Here is a 22826-nt window from a genome sequence, read left to right on the forward strand (position 1 = left end):
AATTTCAGCGGCATTGATGCAGTGCAAGCACATTCTGGACTTCTAGGTTGCGTTGTTGGATCATTCGACATTTTGTCGTGGTGAGCATGAGAGTGACATACCTGAGCAATGAGGACTTGTTGCAATTTGAAGACGAGCACTGTTCAGGCAGTGGCTAACGCACTGCTGCTCTGAGCGCAACGACCAAAAGTTCAATTCATCTGTACGGTACAGTTTTTAACATGCACGTGTGTTTGCTCTGCAAATTGCGCTTTTCTCTTACACGCATGTCACACCATTTATTAAATAAAACGACACCGAATGTCAGTACAATTAAGAATGCATTTTTACATTTTATTGGTTAGACACAAAGCACAAAATAGTTGAGCACCTCCGTGTTTATGTGATTGTCTGAAGCCATACAGAGTATCCTTAACCAGAGGTGGGACAAAGTCATTGTTATGCAAGTCCAAGTCGAGTCGCAAGTCATCAAATTCATGACTCGAGTCTGACTCGAGTCCAAGTCACATGACTCGAGTCCACATCTCATAGGTGGGACAAAGTCATTGTTATGCAAGTCCAAGTCGAGTCGCAAGTCATCAAATTCATGACTCGAGTCTGACTCGAGTCCAAGTCACATGACTCGAGTCCACACCTCTGTCCTGAACTCTCTGCTTAAACGATGTATTACGTTAGTAGCGCTACACACAGTAATGGCACTAGGCATAAATAAAGTAAATGATAAGTACTCTCTGGTTCTTTCGGTAAAGTCACGTAGATAGAAAAAATAATAAAAGGAAACACGACGTTTCGGTCGCAACACAAGCATCCGTCTTCAGGTGAGAAAATGATCTGAAGTCGTAGCTTTATATAGGCACGGGAAGGGGGGGGGGGAGGAGTTTTGTCGAGTCGTGGCTGTAGGAGATCACGGGGGAGAGGGGGTAGTTTGTGGCGTGCAGGGAAGGGTGGGGGCTGGCTTCCCCTAACGCTAAACGGATCTTGTTTAAGGCCAGCCTAGCCCTAATCTCGGAAAGAATAAAGCAGCTCTGATTTGAACTTGATAATACTTACAATCACATTTAGCATTAACAGACAAAATGTCCACATCTAATTGGGACCATGTGGATAACATGGCTGTTTCTTCTACTGCTTCAATGTCAACCAAAAGCAGAGTCAACCTGATTGCCAAATTCAACCACCTGTCAAAAGAGAAACCCGAACCACACTTGGAAAAGTTAGATGTTAACAAGATTGTTATCAATCACTGTAACAGCCCAATTTATGACAGCCTAAAATCGGTACTAGCCAAGGGGTTGAATTTCGCAGTCACCCCCAAACACATCTCAGTGGATGACATCATTGCCCAGGTCGACGTAGCCCTCAAAGGTCTGAGACACATCTCGGCAGACATTGCAAGATCTGAAATCGCTGCTATCCTCAAGAATGCTAAGAAACCCATTAGCAACATTAGCAAGGACGAACGTTTTGAACTCGCTCAATTAAAAAAGAGAGATGATATTGTCATCCTCTCAGCCGACAAGGGGAATGCCACTGTCATCATGGATAAAACCACATACAACAAGAAAATCCAAGACCTCAATAATGGCTGCTATACCAAAAATAACAGAGACCCTACCAATAATTCTAGATTTGAAGTTTTCGTGACTGCAAGGATCCATACTATTTGGGTTTTTTCGGTAAAGTCACGTATGTGAAAAGAAAACAGTAATTTTGCTGTAACGGTTCCACCTGAAGATGGAAGCTTGTGTTGCCTCCGAAACGTCGTGATTTAATTTATTTGTTTTCTTTTAACCTACGTGACTTTACTGAAAAAAACAAAGAGTATGGACCCTACCAATAGCTTGGCTACAAAAACCAACACAATCATCAATAATTCGACTTCCCTAATCGAACGCACCAGACAGCTCTCTCAAAAACCTTCAGCTGCTAGACCACCCAGATTTTAACTTCATCAGTTGCATAAAAAAACATTATCCAGGCAAGGTGTTTCTGATAGGAAATAACATGTATAATTAATCAGCCTATGGGACTTGGCATTGCTTTAAAAACGCAACTGTGCTTTAAACAATGCAAATAATCCTTTGAGACAGAGTTTAGTGGTCTGAATGAGCTCTTAATAAAAAAAATATTAATTCACAGCCCTCTGAAATACCACTGCTGGATAAATAACTCAAAATGCCATGTCAGTCCATGGGGGCTGTTTGATCATACTTCACGATGGGTTGACATATCCCTCGTCACTGATGTTACCTTTGACCAGGATACAAACCAAAGCCACTAGGTTCATAATACTGATAGGAACCTCCTGGTTACACCAGCCCACAGTGGATTATTGTGTCCGTCCGTCGTGCAGGGAGGGGCCTGGGTGGGGAGGGAGGGGCTGGGTGGGGAGGGGAGGGGCTGAGTGGGGAGGGTGGGGCTGGGTGGGGAGGGGCTGGGTGGGGAGAGTGGGGAGGGTTGGGTGGAGAGGGTGGGGCTGGGTGGGGGGTGGGAGGGGTGGGGCTGGGTGGGGAGGGCCTGGTCACCCCGCGGTGCCCTTATAAAACTCAACGTTTAACCTACTCACGCCGGCTTGTGCCCACCCTCACAGTCGGGCATATTTGCGGAATACACCACGCCGCCATTGAGCCTGGCCATTGACCGAGCAACCCAACGTTCCTACCAGCTCCCTCCGCATCAATGTGTTATAGTGCATGAACCACTACGCCACTGCTTCCCGTTAATGAGCTCTTGTAAATAAAGGTTATCTCATGAGTGGATATGAGACATTTTGTTTAAGAAGGCCTGCACCACAATTGAGTGAGTGTTCAAATCCTCGTGTGACTGGCTTTAGATGGGAGTTATCGAGTGATCATGCATACTGGCATCGCGGTAACATCATCACCCTCCTACTTTCGAATCACCCTGTGGTGATATCACGAGTGCTAGGCCAGAGCTCCTAAAAGTAACTTTAAAGTATTTTTTTGTCATACGAAGCGTCTTACTTTTTAGTCTGTCACAGCCTAGATGCGCAGTCGTAGCTACTCGATAATAAACGCCTGCGTTCTGGATCACGCAGTCCTCTTTAAAAACCTGCGTCGTCGTCGATATAATGAACGCCACGTGCATGCTGAATTAAGCTTTAAAAAAATCTGCAGCGTGCTGCTTTATAAGGTGAGTGTCGCTATATACCACCCTGTACCGTTTGCATGCTGGATTAAGGTTGGCGAGTTCAATGGCTTGTTAGTGTTAGTGTAACCTTTCATGTGCACGCTGGGCTAAGGTTTGTGAGCTCCATCGAGTATGACGTGGTCGTTCGTGTTATTCTAAAATTCCATATGCATGCTCTGTCAATGATGGTGGGTCATCTATATGTGTACGTGGTTGTGAATGTTGTAAGCCTGCGTGTGCATGCTGAGCAAGCCTCGTTCCTTCAACCACTGCATTTCCCACGCGTCTTGGAACATGAGTTACTGATGAAGACATTGTCCCCACCCCACCTTCCCCGCCAACCGGCGAGCTCGCTTCAGTCACCGCAACCGAGCCACGAGGTGAGGTTCATCACCTTGTCCAGGCGCCGAGAACTTGTCCACATGCGGAACACCTGCTGGCCCTTGATGAAGAACGTGAGATCTGCGGGGTGATTTGCACAGCCAGTGGTTAGATTCATGCCAGCTGTCGAGGCATCGCCTCGATATCCTCATCATAGGGGTGGATGCAATGCGAGGTCGCCAGCTAGCTCAGGGGACTTGTAGCACGAGACACTGAGTGGCACTACTGAGATTCTGGGTTTGAAATCCAGATAATTAAGGTAATCATAAAAGGCAAATGTGCAGCCATACAATACGTGCTCACACCACTTCTCGCGGAATGGCCTTCACGAAAAAGAGCCCCCTCCATTGGGTGTATTTGGCCTACTCTTCCACGCTGGTCAGACCTCTTGGAAGAGATAGGAGCAGGGGCGGTTTCTTCATTAGGGCGATTGGGCGACGCACCACCAATGTCATTCAACCACAGAGCTATGCTAGCCGTTACTGTGCCTCTTGATATAGTCCAATCAGCGTCATGTCACGTTTTGTGGAGTACCGCCTCTTTTTGGGCGATTTCACTCCGGCTGAGAATCGCCCCGAGTGGTCCCATAGACTTACATTCAAAGATGTTTTTTTATCGAACGGGGGGCGCTGTAATGCATTCTCTATGGCTTCCGGGAGGGCTCGCACTAACGTGCTTACGTCATCATACGTAAGCACGTTTCATCCAACAATATTATTTGTCGCCACCTAGTGGAATCTTTAATAAAAGAAACTTGAGTGGATTGTATTAAAAGTGAGTATAGAAACAAACAAGATGTATTGTAAGAGTCACTTTATTTTTCATTAATATTAAAGAAGTGAAGTTGCCTTTACATGCTTAAGCTGTTAATTTATCCTTTGCATGGGTGGACCTTATCCTTATAAATCATCCAGACATTTGCCCCCCCCTGAGAGATTTTGCAGGAGCCGCCACTGGATAGGAGTACCCAAAATGCACGCCACCACACGCAAGCTGCCGATCGACTGTGGCATCCCCATTGAATCTGTTGGGTGGACAAAGGCGTGGGGGATGTAAAGAAAGCTGCCCATTCTTTCAACTGCCACGCTGAGATTTCTAATCGAACCAGCGACCCCTGGCCTGTAAGTCCGATTAGCTCACCGTAACAACACGACAGCATCCTCCGACTCATATGATATGAAATAGCAGATGCAAGAAACAATAAAAAGGTATCATCCCCTCGGTTTTCTCTCGGCAGTAAGCCTGCAAATATATATATACCATCACCCACGCACTCCGCCACGATTCGTTCAATGAATTGTCTTGTTTCATTGTCATGGTTAAAATAAATTATTGTTTTCCTTGTTTGGAGAGAATCATCATGCAGTTGTCACAATTCTGGCAACTGCCTGATGATGCTGATTATAACTACCAGCGAAACCTTGAACCTAATTGTTCAATGTTGTGGATTGCTCTCCAACGTACTGGTGTGCTGAAGCAGTAATAACGCTGTATGGAAATTAACAGATACGTGCTTATTATTAGTTTGATGGTCATCGTTCTATTCACTGTTGTGACTTAATGCTTTAAGTTACTGTAATCGTATTACAAGAACTGGTAGTTGTAACTCTTATTTCTGTAAGTGCTGTTTTCAGCTTTTAATACTATTGTTGTGTTTGGCATAAATAATGTATTGTTTGCTCATTCCCACATTAAAATGGTCCTGTAACTGCCACCACTGCTGATGGTCGTGGCCTATGGTTGTCTTGTAACAGAGCTGGTTGGCTCAATGGGCCCGATCACCAGCTAAATAGAGTCTGAGTCTCTGAGATTCTATTTAACTCTATGACTCACTATGCAACTCTATGAGTCGGTATGTAACTCTATGGCTCTCTATGTAGCTATAGATCTCTGTGTAACTCTGTGGCTCTTTATGTAATGCTATATATATCTATGTAATGCTAGATCTCTATGTATCTCGATGCATCTCTATGTAACTCTATGGAAGTCAATGCACCTCCATACAACTCTATAGATCTGTATGTAAATCCTGCGGGCAAGGGAGTAGCTAAGCAAGCCCCTCTAATGCGATCTGATATCGCTGGAAACATCAGAGGGGAGTAAACTGCTTCTGGGCGTGTCGCGATATTTTGTTCGGTACCGTTTTTAGAGACTGCAGCGTCCAGGTCTGGTGGGATCCCCGGCCAGTCTTCATGCAGCTCCCTTGGAAACCCATCGTCCATGCGTTTGGTCACCTCGTTGTAGCTACACAAACGTAATGGGAATGAATATTTTTGTTTTACGTAGCGCCTATACACTACGGAGTCTGGGAGCGCTTTACATAAAATCTCGTTACAAAAAAGTACAACAATAATTGTAATGCCATGGCTCCTGATCCATTGTCGGATCACTTTTAAAGATGGACCCTGACCATCTTTCAAGATCCTGCATGGACTCCACTCTGCCTATTTCTCCCCCTAATCCGACGCTACTGTGATCCACGCACTCTCTGCTCCAGCAGCCCAAGGCGTTCTGTCAAAGTCCCAGGAAACTTTTGCTCAAAATCTAAAGGATGCCCAAAGCTTGGAGAAAATAAACCCGAGCAAAAAATAACTATTTTCAAAACATTTTGCTCTGACAGTAATATCCCGTCGATTCCCGTACTGAAAATGAAATACTTGTGAAGGCAAACGCATGTTTGGATGCATTATTTAATCTAAGCATATGAATGGTTTTTCATTACTTGTTACACCAATGATATGGAAAATATATTAACTGGACAGTTTATTTTATTTTTTGGAATAGTGCATTTCACACGTAACAAAAACTCAAAACATTTGTTGAATATAATACTGCCCTAACAAGGATAAATGTGCATACACCGCAGTGGCCCAGAGAGCAATCTAAGTGCACTCGTCCGCCCGCTAACCTCCAGTACTGCTGCCCTGTGAACAGGAGCGTGTGATCCCGTCCTGGCACCGCGGCGTCGACTTTCAAAGTCCCCGGTGGCAGCCCCAGGGAACGTAGATCCCGTGGGGACCCGGTGTCCATCTCGAAGCCCCTCATCGCCCACACGCGCTCACCTGGAGAGGAGACAATAGAGTTTCAGCGAAGGGGATCCAGCAGAGATGTGACGTAATGATTCACTCCTTCCACGGTTATATGCCTTGTCATGATTCGAAGTGACAATTATGTTGGCACCTTCGATTAGCACGATTGGCTTCTCAAACTCAAGTGGTAATCATCTGTGAAATCGATCGTGTTATTGGGGTAAGCAGATTATCGAGTGTAAGCTTGTGTGGGTATGTTTGTATGCATGTACGTATGGACGTGTGTGTGGGAAGTTAACTTATATGTGAATCTGTATCTAAAACGTAACCCTGAATGCACGCAATCTTGCTGCCATTCTTAAGTTAGGCAGGTTAGAGCCCAGCTAAGTTAGTGGATCGGAGACTACCTTGGAGTGCCAGGTGTTATAGGCTTGAGCTGCCAGTTGGCCAGGAGATGTCAGTACAACAATATACTTTATTTTTTAAGCTATCTGTATAGAGCTTTAAATGCTTTCCTCGCTTGTGTGTTTTTTTTTCTGGGTGCTCAGGTTTTCTGCCACATGAACCCACTCAGTGATGGCAGTGGCCAAACATCTCAATGTGGAACCTTCCTAAAAGAAAAAAAAGAGTTGAGACTAAGTGAGGCTTCCCTGATTAAATGAATGGCATTGATATTATTATTGTAAGTATACTCTCTGGTTCTTTCGGTAAAGTCACGTAGATAGAACAAATAATAAAAGAACACGACGTTTTTTCGCAACACAAGCGTCCGTCATCAGGTGAGAAAAAATGATCTGCTGTTGTGGCTTTATATAGGCACGGGAGGGGGGGGTTGTAGAGTCGTGGCTGCAGGAGTTCACGGGTGAGAGGGGGAGGATTTGTGGCGTGCAGGGACGGGCGGGGGCTGGATAAATTAGCATGTCCATGAGCTTGAGTCATGGCTGTAGGAGTTCACGGGGGGAGAGGAGGGAGGCTTTATTGTAATGATGTATGGCTCTTTTGGTCCATGTGTTCCGACAGGTCCATATCGCATGAGTTGACCTGAAGCCTCATTTGGCTTCTCCTTTCACATCCCAGTCACATATTTAGAAACACGTGCAATACCCGGCTTTATCCGCCAGGTGACACTCCACTCATTGTGATTGACAAAGTCATTTTTTTGTGCCAAGGTTATTTAAAATATAAGTCAAAGGTCATAGGTCACACATAACTCTCATCAATTTCATAGGTCTGTGGTGTCAATCAGCCAGAATGAGCCCTTACTCGACTGACTCTAGGAGTTATTACTGTTCATCATACAGTAAGATACAGTATGATAAGAAATGTTATGATATTTTCATCTCCTAAATTTGTAATTGTGTTTAAAAAAAAGTAATCATCTCGTTGTGGGGTATCGATCTACTTCCAGTACAAATCAAGATTTCTAAAAACGTCTTCATCTATAGTTCATGCAACATAAGCCTACCACAGGTCACCTCATTGTTGTCACTTTACAACAGGGGTGAGGAACGTCCGGCCCGCGGGCCGTATAAGGCCCGCGAAATCATTTTATCTGGCCCTGCCAAGGCAACTGCAGGCGGGACTCGAAATTCAAACCTGGAAAAGCAGTTGCGAGTAGCAACATCATCAATACCTGCTAACATCACACGCCTCACCATAGAGAAGCAGTTCCAGCCATCACATTAGGGGTGAGTTCATTAAATGTTTGACCAAATATAACAGGCTAATTTTTAAGTTGATAATTTTGTAAGGCCCGCGAATGATGTTATAAATATCCAAATGGCCCTTGGCAGAAAAAAGGTTCCCCGCCCCTGCTTTACAATCTATAATGCTTGGAACGCACATGCAGTCAAAAAACGGATGACGTCATATAAACACTATGCCGGTAATTTATCTAAAAACTTTCACGCACTCATTTAATTTGGACGAACAACATATTTCGACCTTTATTGCGGTGATATTTATTGTTATTTCATCGAATGTCAGGAAATATATATAGATATACATCAATGCAATAAATAAAGAATATACTGCAAAACGGTCGATATGATTATCATTGACTTCATATATTACAATCTGTGTACGCATGTTGAACATCTTTTGCATTGTACGTAGCCAACCGTCCTAATCGCAGGTCGAGCTCCAACTCTTCTCGGATTCGGAGGCCCAGTGGAGCTGTTGCATGAGCAACCAACAGTGATACTCCGCTAAGGAGGGCGAACTTTGGTGGGCTAAAAGAAGCAGGGACTACTCCAGCAACCCACCTAGTGCGGGCCCTGATCTATTGTAGTATCGCCATATTACGGCGACCCTTACTCGACTCTGCATGACGGAAATTGCTCCTCAAGGGCTGCGATTGAATGAAAAGGCTGACAGACAAAGAGTCCTTGCGCATGTCAGCACGTGTGGGCATCGTGCGTCCGTGCATGACTTACCCGAGAAGAACACGAGCGTGTGGTTCCGTGCGTTCGCGTACAAAGCGTCGATGTGATGTGGTGCTCCGGGCCAATGGGACGACACCAGACCAGGGAGTCCCGCTCCCGTCAGGGAGCTCGACACTCGCCAGAAATACCTGCGGGAGACGCACACAGTGTGTGGATGAAACATAGAGGGAGTGTGTGTGAGAGTGCGCATAACGTATGGGCGTAGAGCTGACCACACCACCTCCTTATAGGTGATATACTACACAATTGTTACGTAATTAGCTTTTCTCCCTGGTTAAGTGTCGAATGTGCGATTGTCATGAATTTCGTCAAGGAGCGTAAACCATCATAAAAACCCCGCTCATCCTCGCCAAGGACTTTTGGCTAACCATTTAACAAAGACATTGCATTGCACGCTTTCAGATGCATTTCTGCGGCCGTCTGAAATGCTCTTCCTTCTGAACATATTAGGAAGCCACTGGAGCTATGCACTTTTAAATCTAAATTGAAAACTAATTTGAGAGAGAGAGTATGGTATTCTTCACCTGAAGACGGCTGCTTGCGTTGTAGCCGAAACGTCGTGAGAATTATTTTATTGTTTTATTTTTATTATTTTATTACTTCCCTTCTACGTGACTTTACCGAAAGAACCAAGAAGAAGAGTATGGTATGTTCAGTGACCAACCAAATTACTGGTGGATGAACCCTAGACTTTAACCCTGTATCTTGGCAGGGCTGACTCAGTACTCTGGCCCACTCAGCCACCGAGCTACCTGTTTAACAAGTAGGCTTTCGCGACCAGTATTATTCATAATGAAGGTTTTTGGGTTAGAACGCGTTATTTATAAATGGGTTGCAACCCTCCACGTTATGTGGTAAGTGTTATATTGGACAGACGGGACGTAACATTAGCGTAAGACAAAAAATAACACCAAAGGAACATTACATTCTCCCAAACACAGCTGTCAGCGGTGGCAGAGCATGCTTGCCAACAAGGACATTCAATTGATTTTTGATAACGTTGAAGTGTTATGCGGAACTAATTATTACTGGCCAAGATTAGTTAGAGAATCAATTGAAATTGAGAAGAATTCAAATAATTATAATCGCTGTGATAGCTATAGACTCAGCGCGGGTCTGGAAGCGTATTATTAAGTAATACACGACACATATTGCATTTCCTTATAGGTGAGTCACATGCTAAGTGGCTGATTACTGATCTATTACATAATTGCATACACCCCCGCCTCTGATCTCGAATCCTGATGGGGTCCAACAATGATGACGTCATCCTGCACTATTTAAGACCGGAAGCAGGTGGATGGCGTCACTATTCTGGCAAATCGCCCGAAGATGCTGGATGTAATTTCCAGTGAAACGTCGTCCAACTCAAATTGTAAATGTTGTGGATCCACTCTTCAACACACCGTCGGGTGGTGGAGGGTTGCGACACATTTTATAAATAACGCGATCTCACCCAAAAACCTTTATTATGGACCCAGCTACCTCCGTCAACATCTGTACTTAGTTGCTCTGTTTTTCTTTCATCTTTTCTGCAACCACTTATTTGTTTGTTCATTACGTTTTTTGAGCCAGCCGGCCAGGATTGGGCAAAACATTGACCAATTTCTCACCCAGACAACTGGAGAGCTACAAACTAAGTGTTTCTGACATTAAAATTAACAATAACATATTTAAGAATCCTAGTCAAGAGACAAAACAACATTTATACTATTAAAAATAATAATTAAACTTTTTTTTCTAAAAAATTCATCAACGGTCCTCATGGTATGGGTGGTTTTCCAGCAGCAATTTGCCATGCAGAGCCAGAAGCAAACCAGCCTCTTAAGACATCGGTGCCAAGCAGAGCCAGGACAGGAGTGCAACAATTCTAGATTTCAAGTTTTCGTGACTGCAAGGATTCATACTCTTTGTTTTTTTCGGTAAAGTCACGTAGGTAAAAAATGTAAATAAATTAAATCGCGAAAGCACACCGCTTTACCGAAAACAAAGAGTAGGAGTGCAACAATGCGTTAGTCGCTACACGCGAATGCATGACACTGACTTCAGCAGCACGCCGTGGCTTCTACCCCGCGTAATTCGGTTGCGCCGCCGGATGAGAGATACGAGTGCCACACTCACTCGCCCTGGAAGATGTAGAGCTGCCGATGGATGAAGGAGGCGGCGTCCACACGCAGATTGCCGCCGCACAGGCGGGGCGCGCCAGCAAGCGAGTCCATGGGCAGTGGCGAGGAGTCTGTGCCGCCGCTGCTGCTGCTGCTGCAGCTCGCCGCGTCAGGGGTGTCACTGGCGGTCGTGGGTTCGTCGTGGTGGGTATGGTCAAGGAGTGCACCGTGAGGAGCATCGCGAGCTCTTTGGTCATGGACATCGCTGGCGATTTCGTGCGATCTGTCCGGGCGTGTGTTGTCGTCGTGAGGTGTGAAGTCGTGCTCCGAGAGTTGTCGTGGTGCCTCCAGGCTGCGGGGAAGGGGACCTGGAGGTTTGGGGAGGGAGGAACCACCAGAGAGGTAGAGGAAAAGAGGTGGTGAGGTATAGGGAAAGAGAGCACAAAACCCATAGGTGAGATAGAGAGATATCTAACGCCATACATTGTCAGATTTAGGATTTCAAGGATATTCGAGGAAGGTCAATGGGTATGGAAACAAGGAAGAGAAACCAAGCATGAGCGTTGATTTTGTAAAGCTTTCTCGCGTGTGCATGTTTCCCCGGTGGAATTTCACGAGCGTTGGCGATGTCGTGGTTTTCAAGGTGTACACTGAGATGACGTCACGCGTGGTGTGTGATGAATTTTGTTTGTTTTGTATGTATGTTGAACTTCTTTTGCAACGTATGTAGGCAACCGTGCTAATCGAAGGTGCGGTTTTCTATTGGACAAGCCCCTCATAGCGACACAATTTTACACTAAAATGTAATTTGCATTGGATCGTCTTTACGAAAGGTATTGTGTCCTTACCCTCACCGCTACAGAACGAATGCATGAACGGTTTCAACCTGAATTGGTGGAAAGCGTTGAAAATGGAGAAAACACATGGGGATACTTGGAAAAACTTGTTTGATATTGTAAACTTTATTTCACGTTATTAGATGATGAGTAAGGTACTGTATATGGATAAATGATAATTATGTACATGAACACATTGTTCCCAAAAATGTAACACATTTTACCAAAGCAGTATTGAAAATAACACACGTTACAGTAAAATATGAAAGTGGGAGGGTGGCGTAGTGGCTAACGCTTTGCGCTATGCACCTGATCCTGAGTTTGATTCCCAGCTATGGCTAACTTCAGTGGCAAGTGATATTTCAGCTGGTTCTGATAACGCCCCCCCCCCCCATCCATTTCATTAACCCGCAGCTACCAGCGTGGTGAAGTATGGTCAAACTAGCCCAGCCTCAGCACCCCCCCGCCCCCGACTAACACACCATAGGAAGGCGGCCTTCATTCACCAGTGGGTTGACATGTAAATGGTACAGGACATTATTTTAGTTTTATCTGCTGTTGCATGAGGGCCTCCCCATAGATACAATATGTAACCATACTTCACCACGCTAATCAGTGCGGGTTGGTGAACCCTAGATTTGAAGTTTTCGGTAAAGTCACGTAGATGAAAAAAAATTTAATTTAGTTATTTTAATTTTTTTATGATTAGTATTTATTTATTTTCATCTACGTTACTTTACCAAAAGAACCAAAGAGTAGGGTTGGTGAACATGAGAGGAGTACATAACGAGGGATTTTGTTGCACTGGCCTTGACAGCCCACATCCCTATTGCACCTGCCTCTGACACATGGTGGTGGTGGTTACTCAACTAAGCACTTCAATTCTATCAGGAATTGGGCAATGGCTTGGTATTGCTACGATTCAAGTGTTGCTAAATATAGACAGTAGCTGGTATTGGGCAATACCAAAATAGTCCTTTACATTTAAGCAATGCTTTGTCCCAACCATATGAAATAACATTGTCCCAGATGCATCAGCAATGCCAATGCGTTGTATTATATAAAAAGTACTTTAGGGAGCTACGTTGTCAGCGGGGGACAGGGCATCTATGTTACCCGCACTGACCAGCATGGTGAAGTATGGCCAAATAATGCCCATGACCCACACAGCAGAGGGAAGGTCCTCAACAAAGCAGTGAGTGGATTGGCAAAAAAAGGTTGTGTATGTACATACCTCTGGGATCACAATGCTAATTATGATACAAATTCTTGGCAATGTTGGTACAAACGGTTGTGAATAGGATAGCCTGAAGATATCTCCAAGCATTATTTCGTTGACTAATACGGCTGCTTGCGTTGTGGCCCAAACGTCGTGAGAATTATTTATTATTTTATTTGTATTATTTTATTATTTCCCTTCTACGTGACTTTACCGAAAGAACCAAGAAGATGAATCCCTGCAGTCACGAAAGCGTTAAATCGAAATTTAATATAAGAGGGTTTTACAGGGAGACGTTAATAATGCTACATGGTGTCACCAACAGACTTCTTCTCTAACCCACACCTGACCGATCAGAATAGGATCACACTAGAGGTCAGGGAGAGGACGAGGAGGAGAGATGTTGAGGATACCGTCACTATGGACGCTGTTTGTAGAATCACAGGATTGCACACGAGGGAGAAGAAGACAAACACAAGCAGGGTTCAATATGGTGACACAGTACAACATCAAGTACCACATTTCTATATATAAAAAAGGTGTAACTCTGTCTAGTAGTGCCTATGGATTCATTTAATTTCTTGAGTGGTTAAAATGAACAAACCATTCAGCTAAATAATACATACACAAGGGTCTGTTTCATTTCCATGAAATAAATAGCATGTAGAAAATGTCGTGTTTTTTAAGAAAATATTTTACCCGAATCTCTACCGAATGTATTTCTGTCTGATCTGTTCTGTTGTTTTTTAATAATATATCCTCCATTTCGATTGTATATCTAACGTAGCCTATCTGATGCATCTCCTAACTATTCTGTGGCCCACGTTATTCAATAAAGCGCTTAGTGCAAAAAGTTTGAATATGCCTGGACTAAGCCAATGGATCCTTAATTGCTTATCGAGCATGGGAGCATAGACACAGATATATGTGTGATCCTGGACTGTCCCTGGTTGTTCTCAGTGCCGGCAGGGCCTGGCTCTAAGTGGTTGGGAAAATGGGGCACATCGATCACCCTTACCTGTGCCATAGAGAGCCTTGATCCCTGCCTTATCGTCCTCGGAGAGGTAGGGGTGAAGCCGCACGTGGTACGAAGGATTCATGAGGGACCCACGCTCGTTTGAATGTTGCAGTCCAAGTGCATGGCCCAGTTCGTGGGCGGCCACCACACGGAGGTTGTAGCCTAAGGGGTTGGGAGACCAGAACGCGAAAGCTCATTATACACAACGGCAGGGTTCGTCAACTTGTCGCCCACGTGGCCAGATGTGACCCGCGACGACTCTTGGAGTGGCCCACTGAGTTATGGCCCGCTGACAGATAAAGGTACACAGATTTGGTGGTATAAACGATCAATAAGATATAGAGAGATGACAGAAATGTCGACAAGAGATGAAGATGATTGGGATGAAAGTGAGATAAACAATAGATGCTAGAAATCGAAACATGAGATATGTTTTTTTTATTTAAAGCTTTCGTGACTGCAGGGATTAATATTCTTGGTTCTTTCGGTAAAGTCACGTAGAAGGGAGATAATAAAATAATATAAATATGAAACTATAAAAATTCTCACGAAGTTTCGACTGCAACACAAGCAATGACGTTTCGACTGCAACACAAGCAATGATTGCTTGTGTTGCAGTCGAAACGTCGTGAGAATTTATTTATGTTATTTTATTATTTTATTATCTCCCTTCTACGTGACTTTACCGAAAGAACCAAGAATATGAAACAAGAGATATGTTGCCAAATTACATATGACGCCATGAAGCCACGTGACAACACACCATATAACTCCTCTAATTTGTGCCAATCTGGGTGTCGCTATTGGTGGATCTAATCTGTGATACCGATTATAAACTCCTCAAATCCATAGAACCTTTGCAGAATTTAGGAGTGATGTCTTCTTTGCCATTTGACCTGTCTGTAAATGTCTATATAAACTAGTTGTAATCCAACTGTGTTGACAAGCACAAATAAAACAAATATACTTTCACATACGTACGTAAAATAACACCGCCTTAAAAATTAATATAAAATGTGACGTTTTGGGCAATGGTCCTTCTTCATATTGCTTCCCAAAGAATTATAAGTATAATTGGTGCCATAATAGAAGATTATTACGGACAGGTGTCCCTTGTACTCTAGTGGTAGTGCCTTACAGCGAGCAATATTCCCGACTCAAAACCAATCGAGTTGCGTTCTCTAAACTCACAAGTGAGAAATTAAGCCCCGGGTGTTTTTATTATTATTATTACACGCTTGTATTATTTGTCATATCCTCAACAAATCTTGTAACTCAATTTTTACCCACTTCCCAATGTGCTATCGACTGCAAACTTGGTATATTTATGTCATACTGATGACAATACTATATTCTATCATAAAAAATTAAAAATATATATTTTTTAATAATCTTTTTTATATCTTATGTTTCGGCTTGGGTCTAATTGTCCAAACTCAATTCACGTTGGCTGTAAATCACCACGGTCCCTTACGCTATGGCAAGCTTCGGGGCCACTTCCTGGAGTCGTGGAGTTTTGCCATTACTCGTACGGTACATTTCATTAAAGCGTGTTAAAAAAAAGTATTTTGAAATATTACTTATTTGGGTTCTGATTATACGCCCAATCTTCCGAGGCCCCTATCGCAAGCAGACGTGAACAGCTTCAGCCAGACGCACCGATGAGGCCCACGCTCCACTGTTCTTCGTCATCAAAGTGCAAGTCTCCGCCGAGTCCAGGTGACGGCTCGTACGCGTGCGCGAGCACCCCGTGCGGTCCATCAAACGGGAACTCATCCCCATGATCTGCACAGAGGCAAACACAATTACTCCCGAGCGAGCATTTAGCAAAGAAATGAAACACATTTCTGCGGAGGGAGCTGGTAGGAACGTTGGGTTGCTCGGTCAATGGCCAGGGTCAACGGCGGCGTGGTGTATTCCGCAAATATGCCCGACTGTGAGGGCGGGCACAAGCCGGCGTGAGTAGGTTCAACGTTGAGTTTTATAAGGGCACCACGGGGTGACCAGCCCCTCCCCACCCAGCCCCACCCCTCCCACCCTCCACCCAGCCCCACCCTCCCCACCCAGCCCCTCCCCACCCAGCCCCTCCCCACCCTCCCCACCCAACCTCTCCCCACCCTCCCCTCCCCACTCAGCCCCACCCTCCCCACCCAGCCCCTCCCCACCCTCCCCTCCCCTACCCTCTCCACCCAGCCCCACCCCTCCCATTTTTGGATGCACGACGGACAGATGAACACAATAATCCCCTGTGGGCTGGTGGAACCAGGAGGTTCTTACCAGTATTAAATTATTAACTTTGTACGGAATTATTGACATCATATTATACCACAATGCCATTAACTACTTCGTAAAACGTTTTGCACTAATGTTAATGCATAGCGATTTACTTAGAACTTTAATGATGTATTATTATTTCCTACATGTATTTGTCAGAGAATGTTTTTTTTTTACAAAAGGAACCTTAATCACGATTCGATGATACTGTGCAAAACACGGACGACACGAAATCTAGATTTGAAGTTTTCGTGACTGCAGGGATGCATACTCTTTGGTTCTTTCGGTAAAGTCACGTAGGTAAAATATAAAATAAATTAAATCATGACGTTTCGATTGCAACACAAGCAACCATCATCAGGTGGGAAAACCTCAGCAAGAACATTTTTGGCAAGAAATTTTCTTGCCGTGGGTTTCGTAACTGATGATGGTGGTTACTTGTGTTGCAATCGAAACGTCGTCATTTAATTTATTTTATACCTACGTGACTTTACCGAAGGAACCAAAGAGTACGGACGACACGATTATTGTGGCACCTTAAATCGTAAGTTAAAATATCGTTGCACCTATGTATGTTGAACTTCTTTCGCACCGTAGCTAATCGTGCTAATCGGAGGTGCGGGGAAAGGACAACAAACTAAACACAAAAAGCAGTTCTAAAAATACATAGTTTTCAATTTAGCATCGCCATATCGCAGCAACCGAGTAAATACTGTAGCAGCAATGGGAAAACAAAGGCGGTTGGGCGTGGTGGTTCGTCACACCATCCTCCCGTGTGCCATTCCAGCCAGAATAACTTGATAATTGTCAACATCTCGGTCTGATCATCTTCACGTTGTGACCTCAGCCAGGCACCCTCTCTCTCCTTTCTCTGATATTCCTTTTCATATTCCCCTTCTTTCCCGATCATCTCCTCTGTCCCCTATTCCTCGTGAGCTCTATGCTTATGTCCCTTTTTTACAGCCTGTGAATACATCGAATCGTCTTCACCACTTTTACTAACGCCACTTGCTCCAACGGTCTATATGGCTACATGGTGGAGGGGTTAGGTGAATGAGCAAAAACCCGTTGGATTCTGCTCGTGGCGACGGGCGCTTGAGATGAATGGCGTGCAGATTGAGGCCGGACTCACAGCGCCGCTCGAAGGAGATCATGATGTCCGCCTCGCCCTCCCGCAGCATTTGGAAGGTGAGCGTCGACTCCGACCTCCACAAGTTGAACGCCTCCGCCACCGCGTCCTCGGCGCTCTGCTTGCTCATCCCCGACGGGTAGGTCACGAACCTGTCGCGTGGAGACAAACCCCTTGGCAAACGTGCACAGCCTTTGGGGCAAAACGGTGGCACGATGCGCGTGGGCCAACACGAGGCTCTTCAAACATTTCCACCACGGGACGGAGCAAACGAAGCAACCGCCAGGGACCGACAGATGACTCGGGGCACGTTAACAATTCATAGGCGGGACCTACAGCGTTAGGGCAGCGAGCCCAACCCCCCCCCCCCCCCCCGGTGGGTCTCTACATTCTGAGGGTGTAATCACTCCAGGTTTGTTATACGTTATTTGCTGGAGCCCCCCCCCCCCCGCTTCTTCGGAATCTACTTTGTAATATGGGTTCTTGAATAACATTTTTTTTTTTAAACGAATGAAAAAAAGTCATAGGTGGTGGGGTGGGGGGTGAGCAAAAGGGGGTAAAAATGTTTTTTTTTAAATCGACAGCCCGTATCGTCTTTTGCTGAGATCGGCAACCTCTGAAAGAGGAAGAGCCATTTTTTTTTTCCTTTGAACAAAATAGTTCGAGAGCCGCATCACACGCAGGGCTACTTGTACACAAACACAGCAGGTATACAGCAAAATGAGAAACAGATTCTGACTTAAATAAAAAAATAGGTGATAGAATAATCTGAGTCATTTTACTTTTTTTTACCTCCTCCCTGCCCCCTTAGTTATTGTTTCACATAACAGTTTGTACATTTTGTCGTCACCAAGACTTTCCATAGTGACCCATTCATTCCCTGCCATATTTAATCAGTTATCTTTGAGATAAATTATACTCTTTGGTTCTTTCGGTAAAGTCACGTAGGTATAAAATAAAAGAAATCACGACGTTTCGGGCGCAACACAAGCGTCCGTCATCAGGTGGGAAAGCATGGTCTGCTGCTGAGGCAGAATGTTTTAAAAGGTTTAAAATGGGTGTAGCTCAAGGGTCATAAAGAAGTGACCAGGGCTAGTGATGTTAAGGTGAGAAATTAGCTCCTCGACGAGGGCACGGAAGTGGCTATGTTAATGTGAGGGATTAGCATGATATTAATGTGAGAAATTAGAGGGCACGGAAGTGGCTATGTTAATGTGAGGGATTAGCATGATGTTAATGTGAGAAATTAGAGGGCACGGAAGTGGCTATGTTAATGTGAGGGATTAGCATGATGTTAATGTAATAAATTAGAGGGCACAGAAGTGGCTATGTTAATGTCAGAGATTAGCACCATTTTGATGTGAGAAATTATAGGGCACGGAAGTGGCTATGTTAATGTGAGGGATTAGCATGGTGTTAATGTGAAAAATTAGAGGGCACGGAAGTTAGTGTGAGAGATTAGCATGATGTTAATGTGAGAAATTAGAGGGCACGGAAGTGGCTACGTTAATGTGAGGGATTAGCATGATGTTAAGGTGAGAAATTAGCATGTAACCTTAAATTATGTTTAACATTGACGGTTTTTTTTTGCTTCTTAAAAATGGCTGCCCGCACGAGGCCAGCCAAAGTACTGCAAAGGGGGGAAGCCAAAGGGCCGCACCCTAGAGCCGAAGGTTTTGCCGACCCCTGGGGTCTATTGCGTGCGGGGCGCTCGAGTCTATAATGATACACGAAACGACTGCGGTTTCACAGGCGAGCGTTCGAATCCCCCCCCGCCTCGAATTATGCAACACTTCTTCTTTAGCCACCTCTTTGGCGAGAGCGCCTCTTCATTGAGCAACAGATGTTTTTTTTTTATCGGTAAAAATAGATACATCCCTTCATACTCTTACGGTTTTTTTCGGTACAGTCACGTAGGTAAAAAATACAATTAATAAAAGTAAAATGAAAATCACGACGTTTCGGAGGCAACACAAGCTTCCGTCTTCAGGTGGAACCGTCACAGCACGATTGCTGTATCAAGTGAAAGAAATTCAATCTCTTACTCACTCTTGGTGGAAGGATCTTCCGCTCGAGGGAGCTCTGCAGAGCCTCTCTATGGGGTATTTTTTAGCACGCCGTTTCACGCTGTCCAGACGAATTTGAAGAGATCGAAGTAGCCACGGGTTACCCCACCACACGCTACCTGCCGATCGATTGACTGTGACGTAACCATTTATACTGGCTGGGTGGACACAGGCATGACGGGGGAGAGGTGGGGGGGACTGCTGATCGTCAACTGTCGCGCCTGGAGATCGAACCACCGATCTCTGTGCTAATCGTTACATCACAGCAGCCATCCGTTGGCTAAGTCGAGTATGCTCAAGCAAATTGGTATCCACAGGGTATATATATATGTCAGGAGTAAGAGAATAATAGCAGTAATGATGCCCTTAATTTAACGAGCGAATCGTCACTGAGTGCTCAGACTCGGTGCACTGGGGAGTTTGGCCAGCTGGCGAGTGCTTGGCGTAGTGTGGGGAGGAAACCGTAGAACCCAGAGAAACCCACGCACATGGGAGGATAACATTGCAATGGTCTGCACAGACGGATTCAAGACTCGATGTTCTGTACTACCATCTCATCTGGCCACCTCGCAGCCGAAGCGGCACTCTTCTGACGTGGTCCTGCAAACACGAAGCGTCTCACCTGTAAGTCAGATCTGTCTTAAGCCATTTGTTTCTGGATGGGTATAAGGAGAACGAGTTGGGGTCGGGGACCCCGCAGTAGCCGGGCTGGCTCACGGTCAACTCCTCTACCACAAGGCTTGAGTCACCGGTCACAGGGCTGGGCTGAGTGTGGCTCTGCGATTCGTCCGAGGAGCCTTCGCTCCAGAGGTCCCCACTCCAAAGGTCTCTGCGATTGGCGTCTCCATCGTCAAAGCCGAAAGCATTGGAGAGCGACGTGGCCATCTCATGTTCGTCATCGCGCAGCTCGAGGTCAAGTTCTCCAAGCACCTGCATGCGGTGTGGGACATAGGGCATAAGACATCAATTTTTTTTTCTGCGAAAACCTTTACTGAGCCTCAAGACTCAATTCAGGAGAATCCCAGAGCGATAAATGATTAAATCGTCTTTACATTAAATATTAAACACTTTTTTCTCGTGATACTGCATTGGCAGTGACAAGTAAGCACAATGAACACGCCCCAAGGTGAGTGATCTGAAAGCATCACCTCTTGTGCGCGCCTCCACTCTTCCACACCTCTCCGCGTCTGGGTTTCATCCACAGACCTCGCCGGCGGCGGCCTCGCCTCCCCCTCGCCTCCCAGCTGCAGCAGGACCAGCGGCAGGAGCAGCAGCAGTCCCCGCTGCTGCTGCAGTAGCAGCAGCACGGAACGACACGTGTTTGGATGCATGCGGCTGAGACAGTGACCGCACGTAGTTGAACGTAAATGATGATTGACTGAGGCTCGATGAACGAAACACCTTATAATGCTCTGCCCCTCCCCCGCCACCACCTCGCCATGCCCCCCCAGCAAGCCTGAGTATTGCACAATATTGGCACCTGGGTGGCACATGTTTCTCACCTACAAAGTGACAGGCCACAATTTGTATGACACACACACAAATTATCAGGTTACCATGATATAATGTTTACACGATGCTTTACGATTTAAAATTTCTTAGTAAATCTTTTAAAAAGTATTTCACATTTTTTTTAAATATCGTTTTACGTTTGCTGTGCTGTTGGTAGGACTAGCGCTAAAGTCCCTGAAAGTTAATTCTAGATTTGAGGCTTTCGTGACTGCAAGGATTCATACTCTTTGGGTTTTTTTCGGTTTAGATCACGTAGGTAAAAAATGTAAAAAAAAGTTGTTTTCATTGATTTTATATAATTTTTACCTACGTAACTTTACTGAAAAAAACAAAGAGTATGAATCCTTGAAAGTTGTTTTGCAAATAAAATTCACGCAATATAAGCCTGCTGCCATACGCCGTTCTAATCATGACGACTTTACACAATCTGTAACGCTTATATCACACGTGTGTTGTCAATTACAAAATTAACAAATACTGGTGTGTCAACTACGAAAATGATTGCCTTATATAACTACCGAGCGGTCAATCGTTCCGAAAAAAAATTTCAAAGCAAGAATTATAATCACGAACACAGCCAGTCATTATTTACCACTTACATTTTTCGAGTTCGTAATTTCATCAATCTTTAGTCATGATTTTTTTTTTACATAAATCAATCACGGGCAACGATAATCACCGTAACAAAAACGATATTTGTGCGAAACGGACGACAATGTGGGTCCCGTGTTTATTTTGTGATAATGGAAGGCAAAGACGCAGCCGCGAGAAGTTACTTTCACCACCCACTGCTGGCGGAAAGGCGGGCAGCCACTCTCGTCTGCGAGGGTATTTGGCCTACTCTTCCACGCTGGTCGGACGTCTTAGAAGAGGTGAGAATGGCGACATTTGATTGTAAACCCATCACACGCGACCTCTGTCCATGGATTTATTACGGTTGTACTCATTTCAGTTGATTTAGAGTAACACATTCCTGCGGAGGGAGCTGGTAGGAACGTTGGGTTGCTCGGTCAATGGCCAGGGTCAACGGCGGCGTGGTGTATTCCGCAAATATGGCCGACTGTGAGGGCGGGCACAAGCCGGCGTGAGTAGGTTAAACTTTGAGTTTTATAAGGGCACCACGATGTGACCAGTCCCTCCCCACCCAGCCCCACCCTCCCACCCCCCACCCAGCCCCACCCTCCCCACCCAGGTCCTCCCCACCCTCCCCTCTCCACCCAGCCCCACCCTTCCCATTTTTGGATGCACGACGGACGGACGGACACAATAATCCCCTGTGGGCTGGTGTAACCAGGAGGTTCCTACCAGTATAATGTGCATAGGTATAATGTCAATGTTTAACTATTATGACCCTCCACTACCAGAGAGAATCAATCAAATCAAGTTGTGACGTGGGCAAATAAAGTATTCCCTATTGCGTTTTTAACCATTGCCATAACAACACGATCTAACAAAACAGTAATTATAAATACATATTGGTCGTGGAAGCTTAATAATTATTTGAAAAGCCGTGCAAGAATATCGAACCGACAACCTCTGGGTTGCAAATCGAGTGTGCTAACCGTGTTACACCATGGAAGCATCCCCGTGGAAAGCCATTGTACAGTGAGGGAAAAAAACTATTTGATCCCCTGCTGATTTTGTACGTTTGCCCACTGACAAA

The 22826-nt window shown here is 45.0% G+C and overlaps 1 protein-coding gene across 1 annotated transcript; it reads right to left on the minus strand.

Annotated features, from left to right (window-relative positions):
- Positions 1-3435: 3435 nt before the first annotated feature.
- LOC144737377 (stromelysin-2-like) lies at positions 3436-20608 on the minus strand. Its single transcript, XM_078620049.1, has 9 exons — positions 20274-20608; positions 17589-17737; positions 15842-15967; positions 14183-14344; positions 11126-11477; positions 8996-9132; positions 6440-6593; positions 5672-5775; positions 3436-3612 (listed from the first exon to the last, which is right to left on the minus strand). Exons 1-9 carry the CDS (start codon positions 20606-20608, stop codon positions 3506-3508), a joined length of 1626 nt encoding a protein of 541 aa, XP_078476175.1. The 3' UTR covers positions 3436-3505.
- Positions 20609-22826: the final 2218 nt, after the last annotated feature.

This window comes from Lampetra planeri, chromosome 3 (genome assembly GCF_965212315.1).
Source record: "Lampetra planeri chromosome 3, kcLamPlan1.2.h2, whole genome shotgun sequence".
In the NCBI taxonomy this organism is placed as follows: domain Eukaryota; kingdom Metazoa; phylum Chordata; class Hyperoartia; order Petromyzontiformes; family Petromyzontidae; genus Lampetra; species Lampetra planeri.

Coding starts and splice junctions, on each gene's coding strand:
- LOC144737377 (XM_078620049.1), bottom strand. CDS start 20,608: ATGCCCTATGTCCCACACCGCATGCAGGTGCTTGGAGAACTTGACCTC. Junction 11,478..14,182: donor CAAGGCTCTCTATGGCACAG/GTAAGGGTGATC, acceptor CCAAACCTCCAG/GTCCCCTTCCCCGCAGCCTG. Junction 6,594..8,995: donor CACGCTCGTGTTCTTCTCGG/GTAAGTCATGCA, acceptor TCTCCTCTCCAG/GTGAGCGCGTGTGGGCGATG.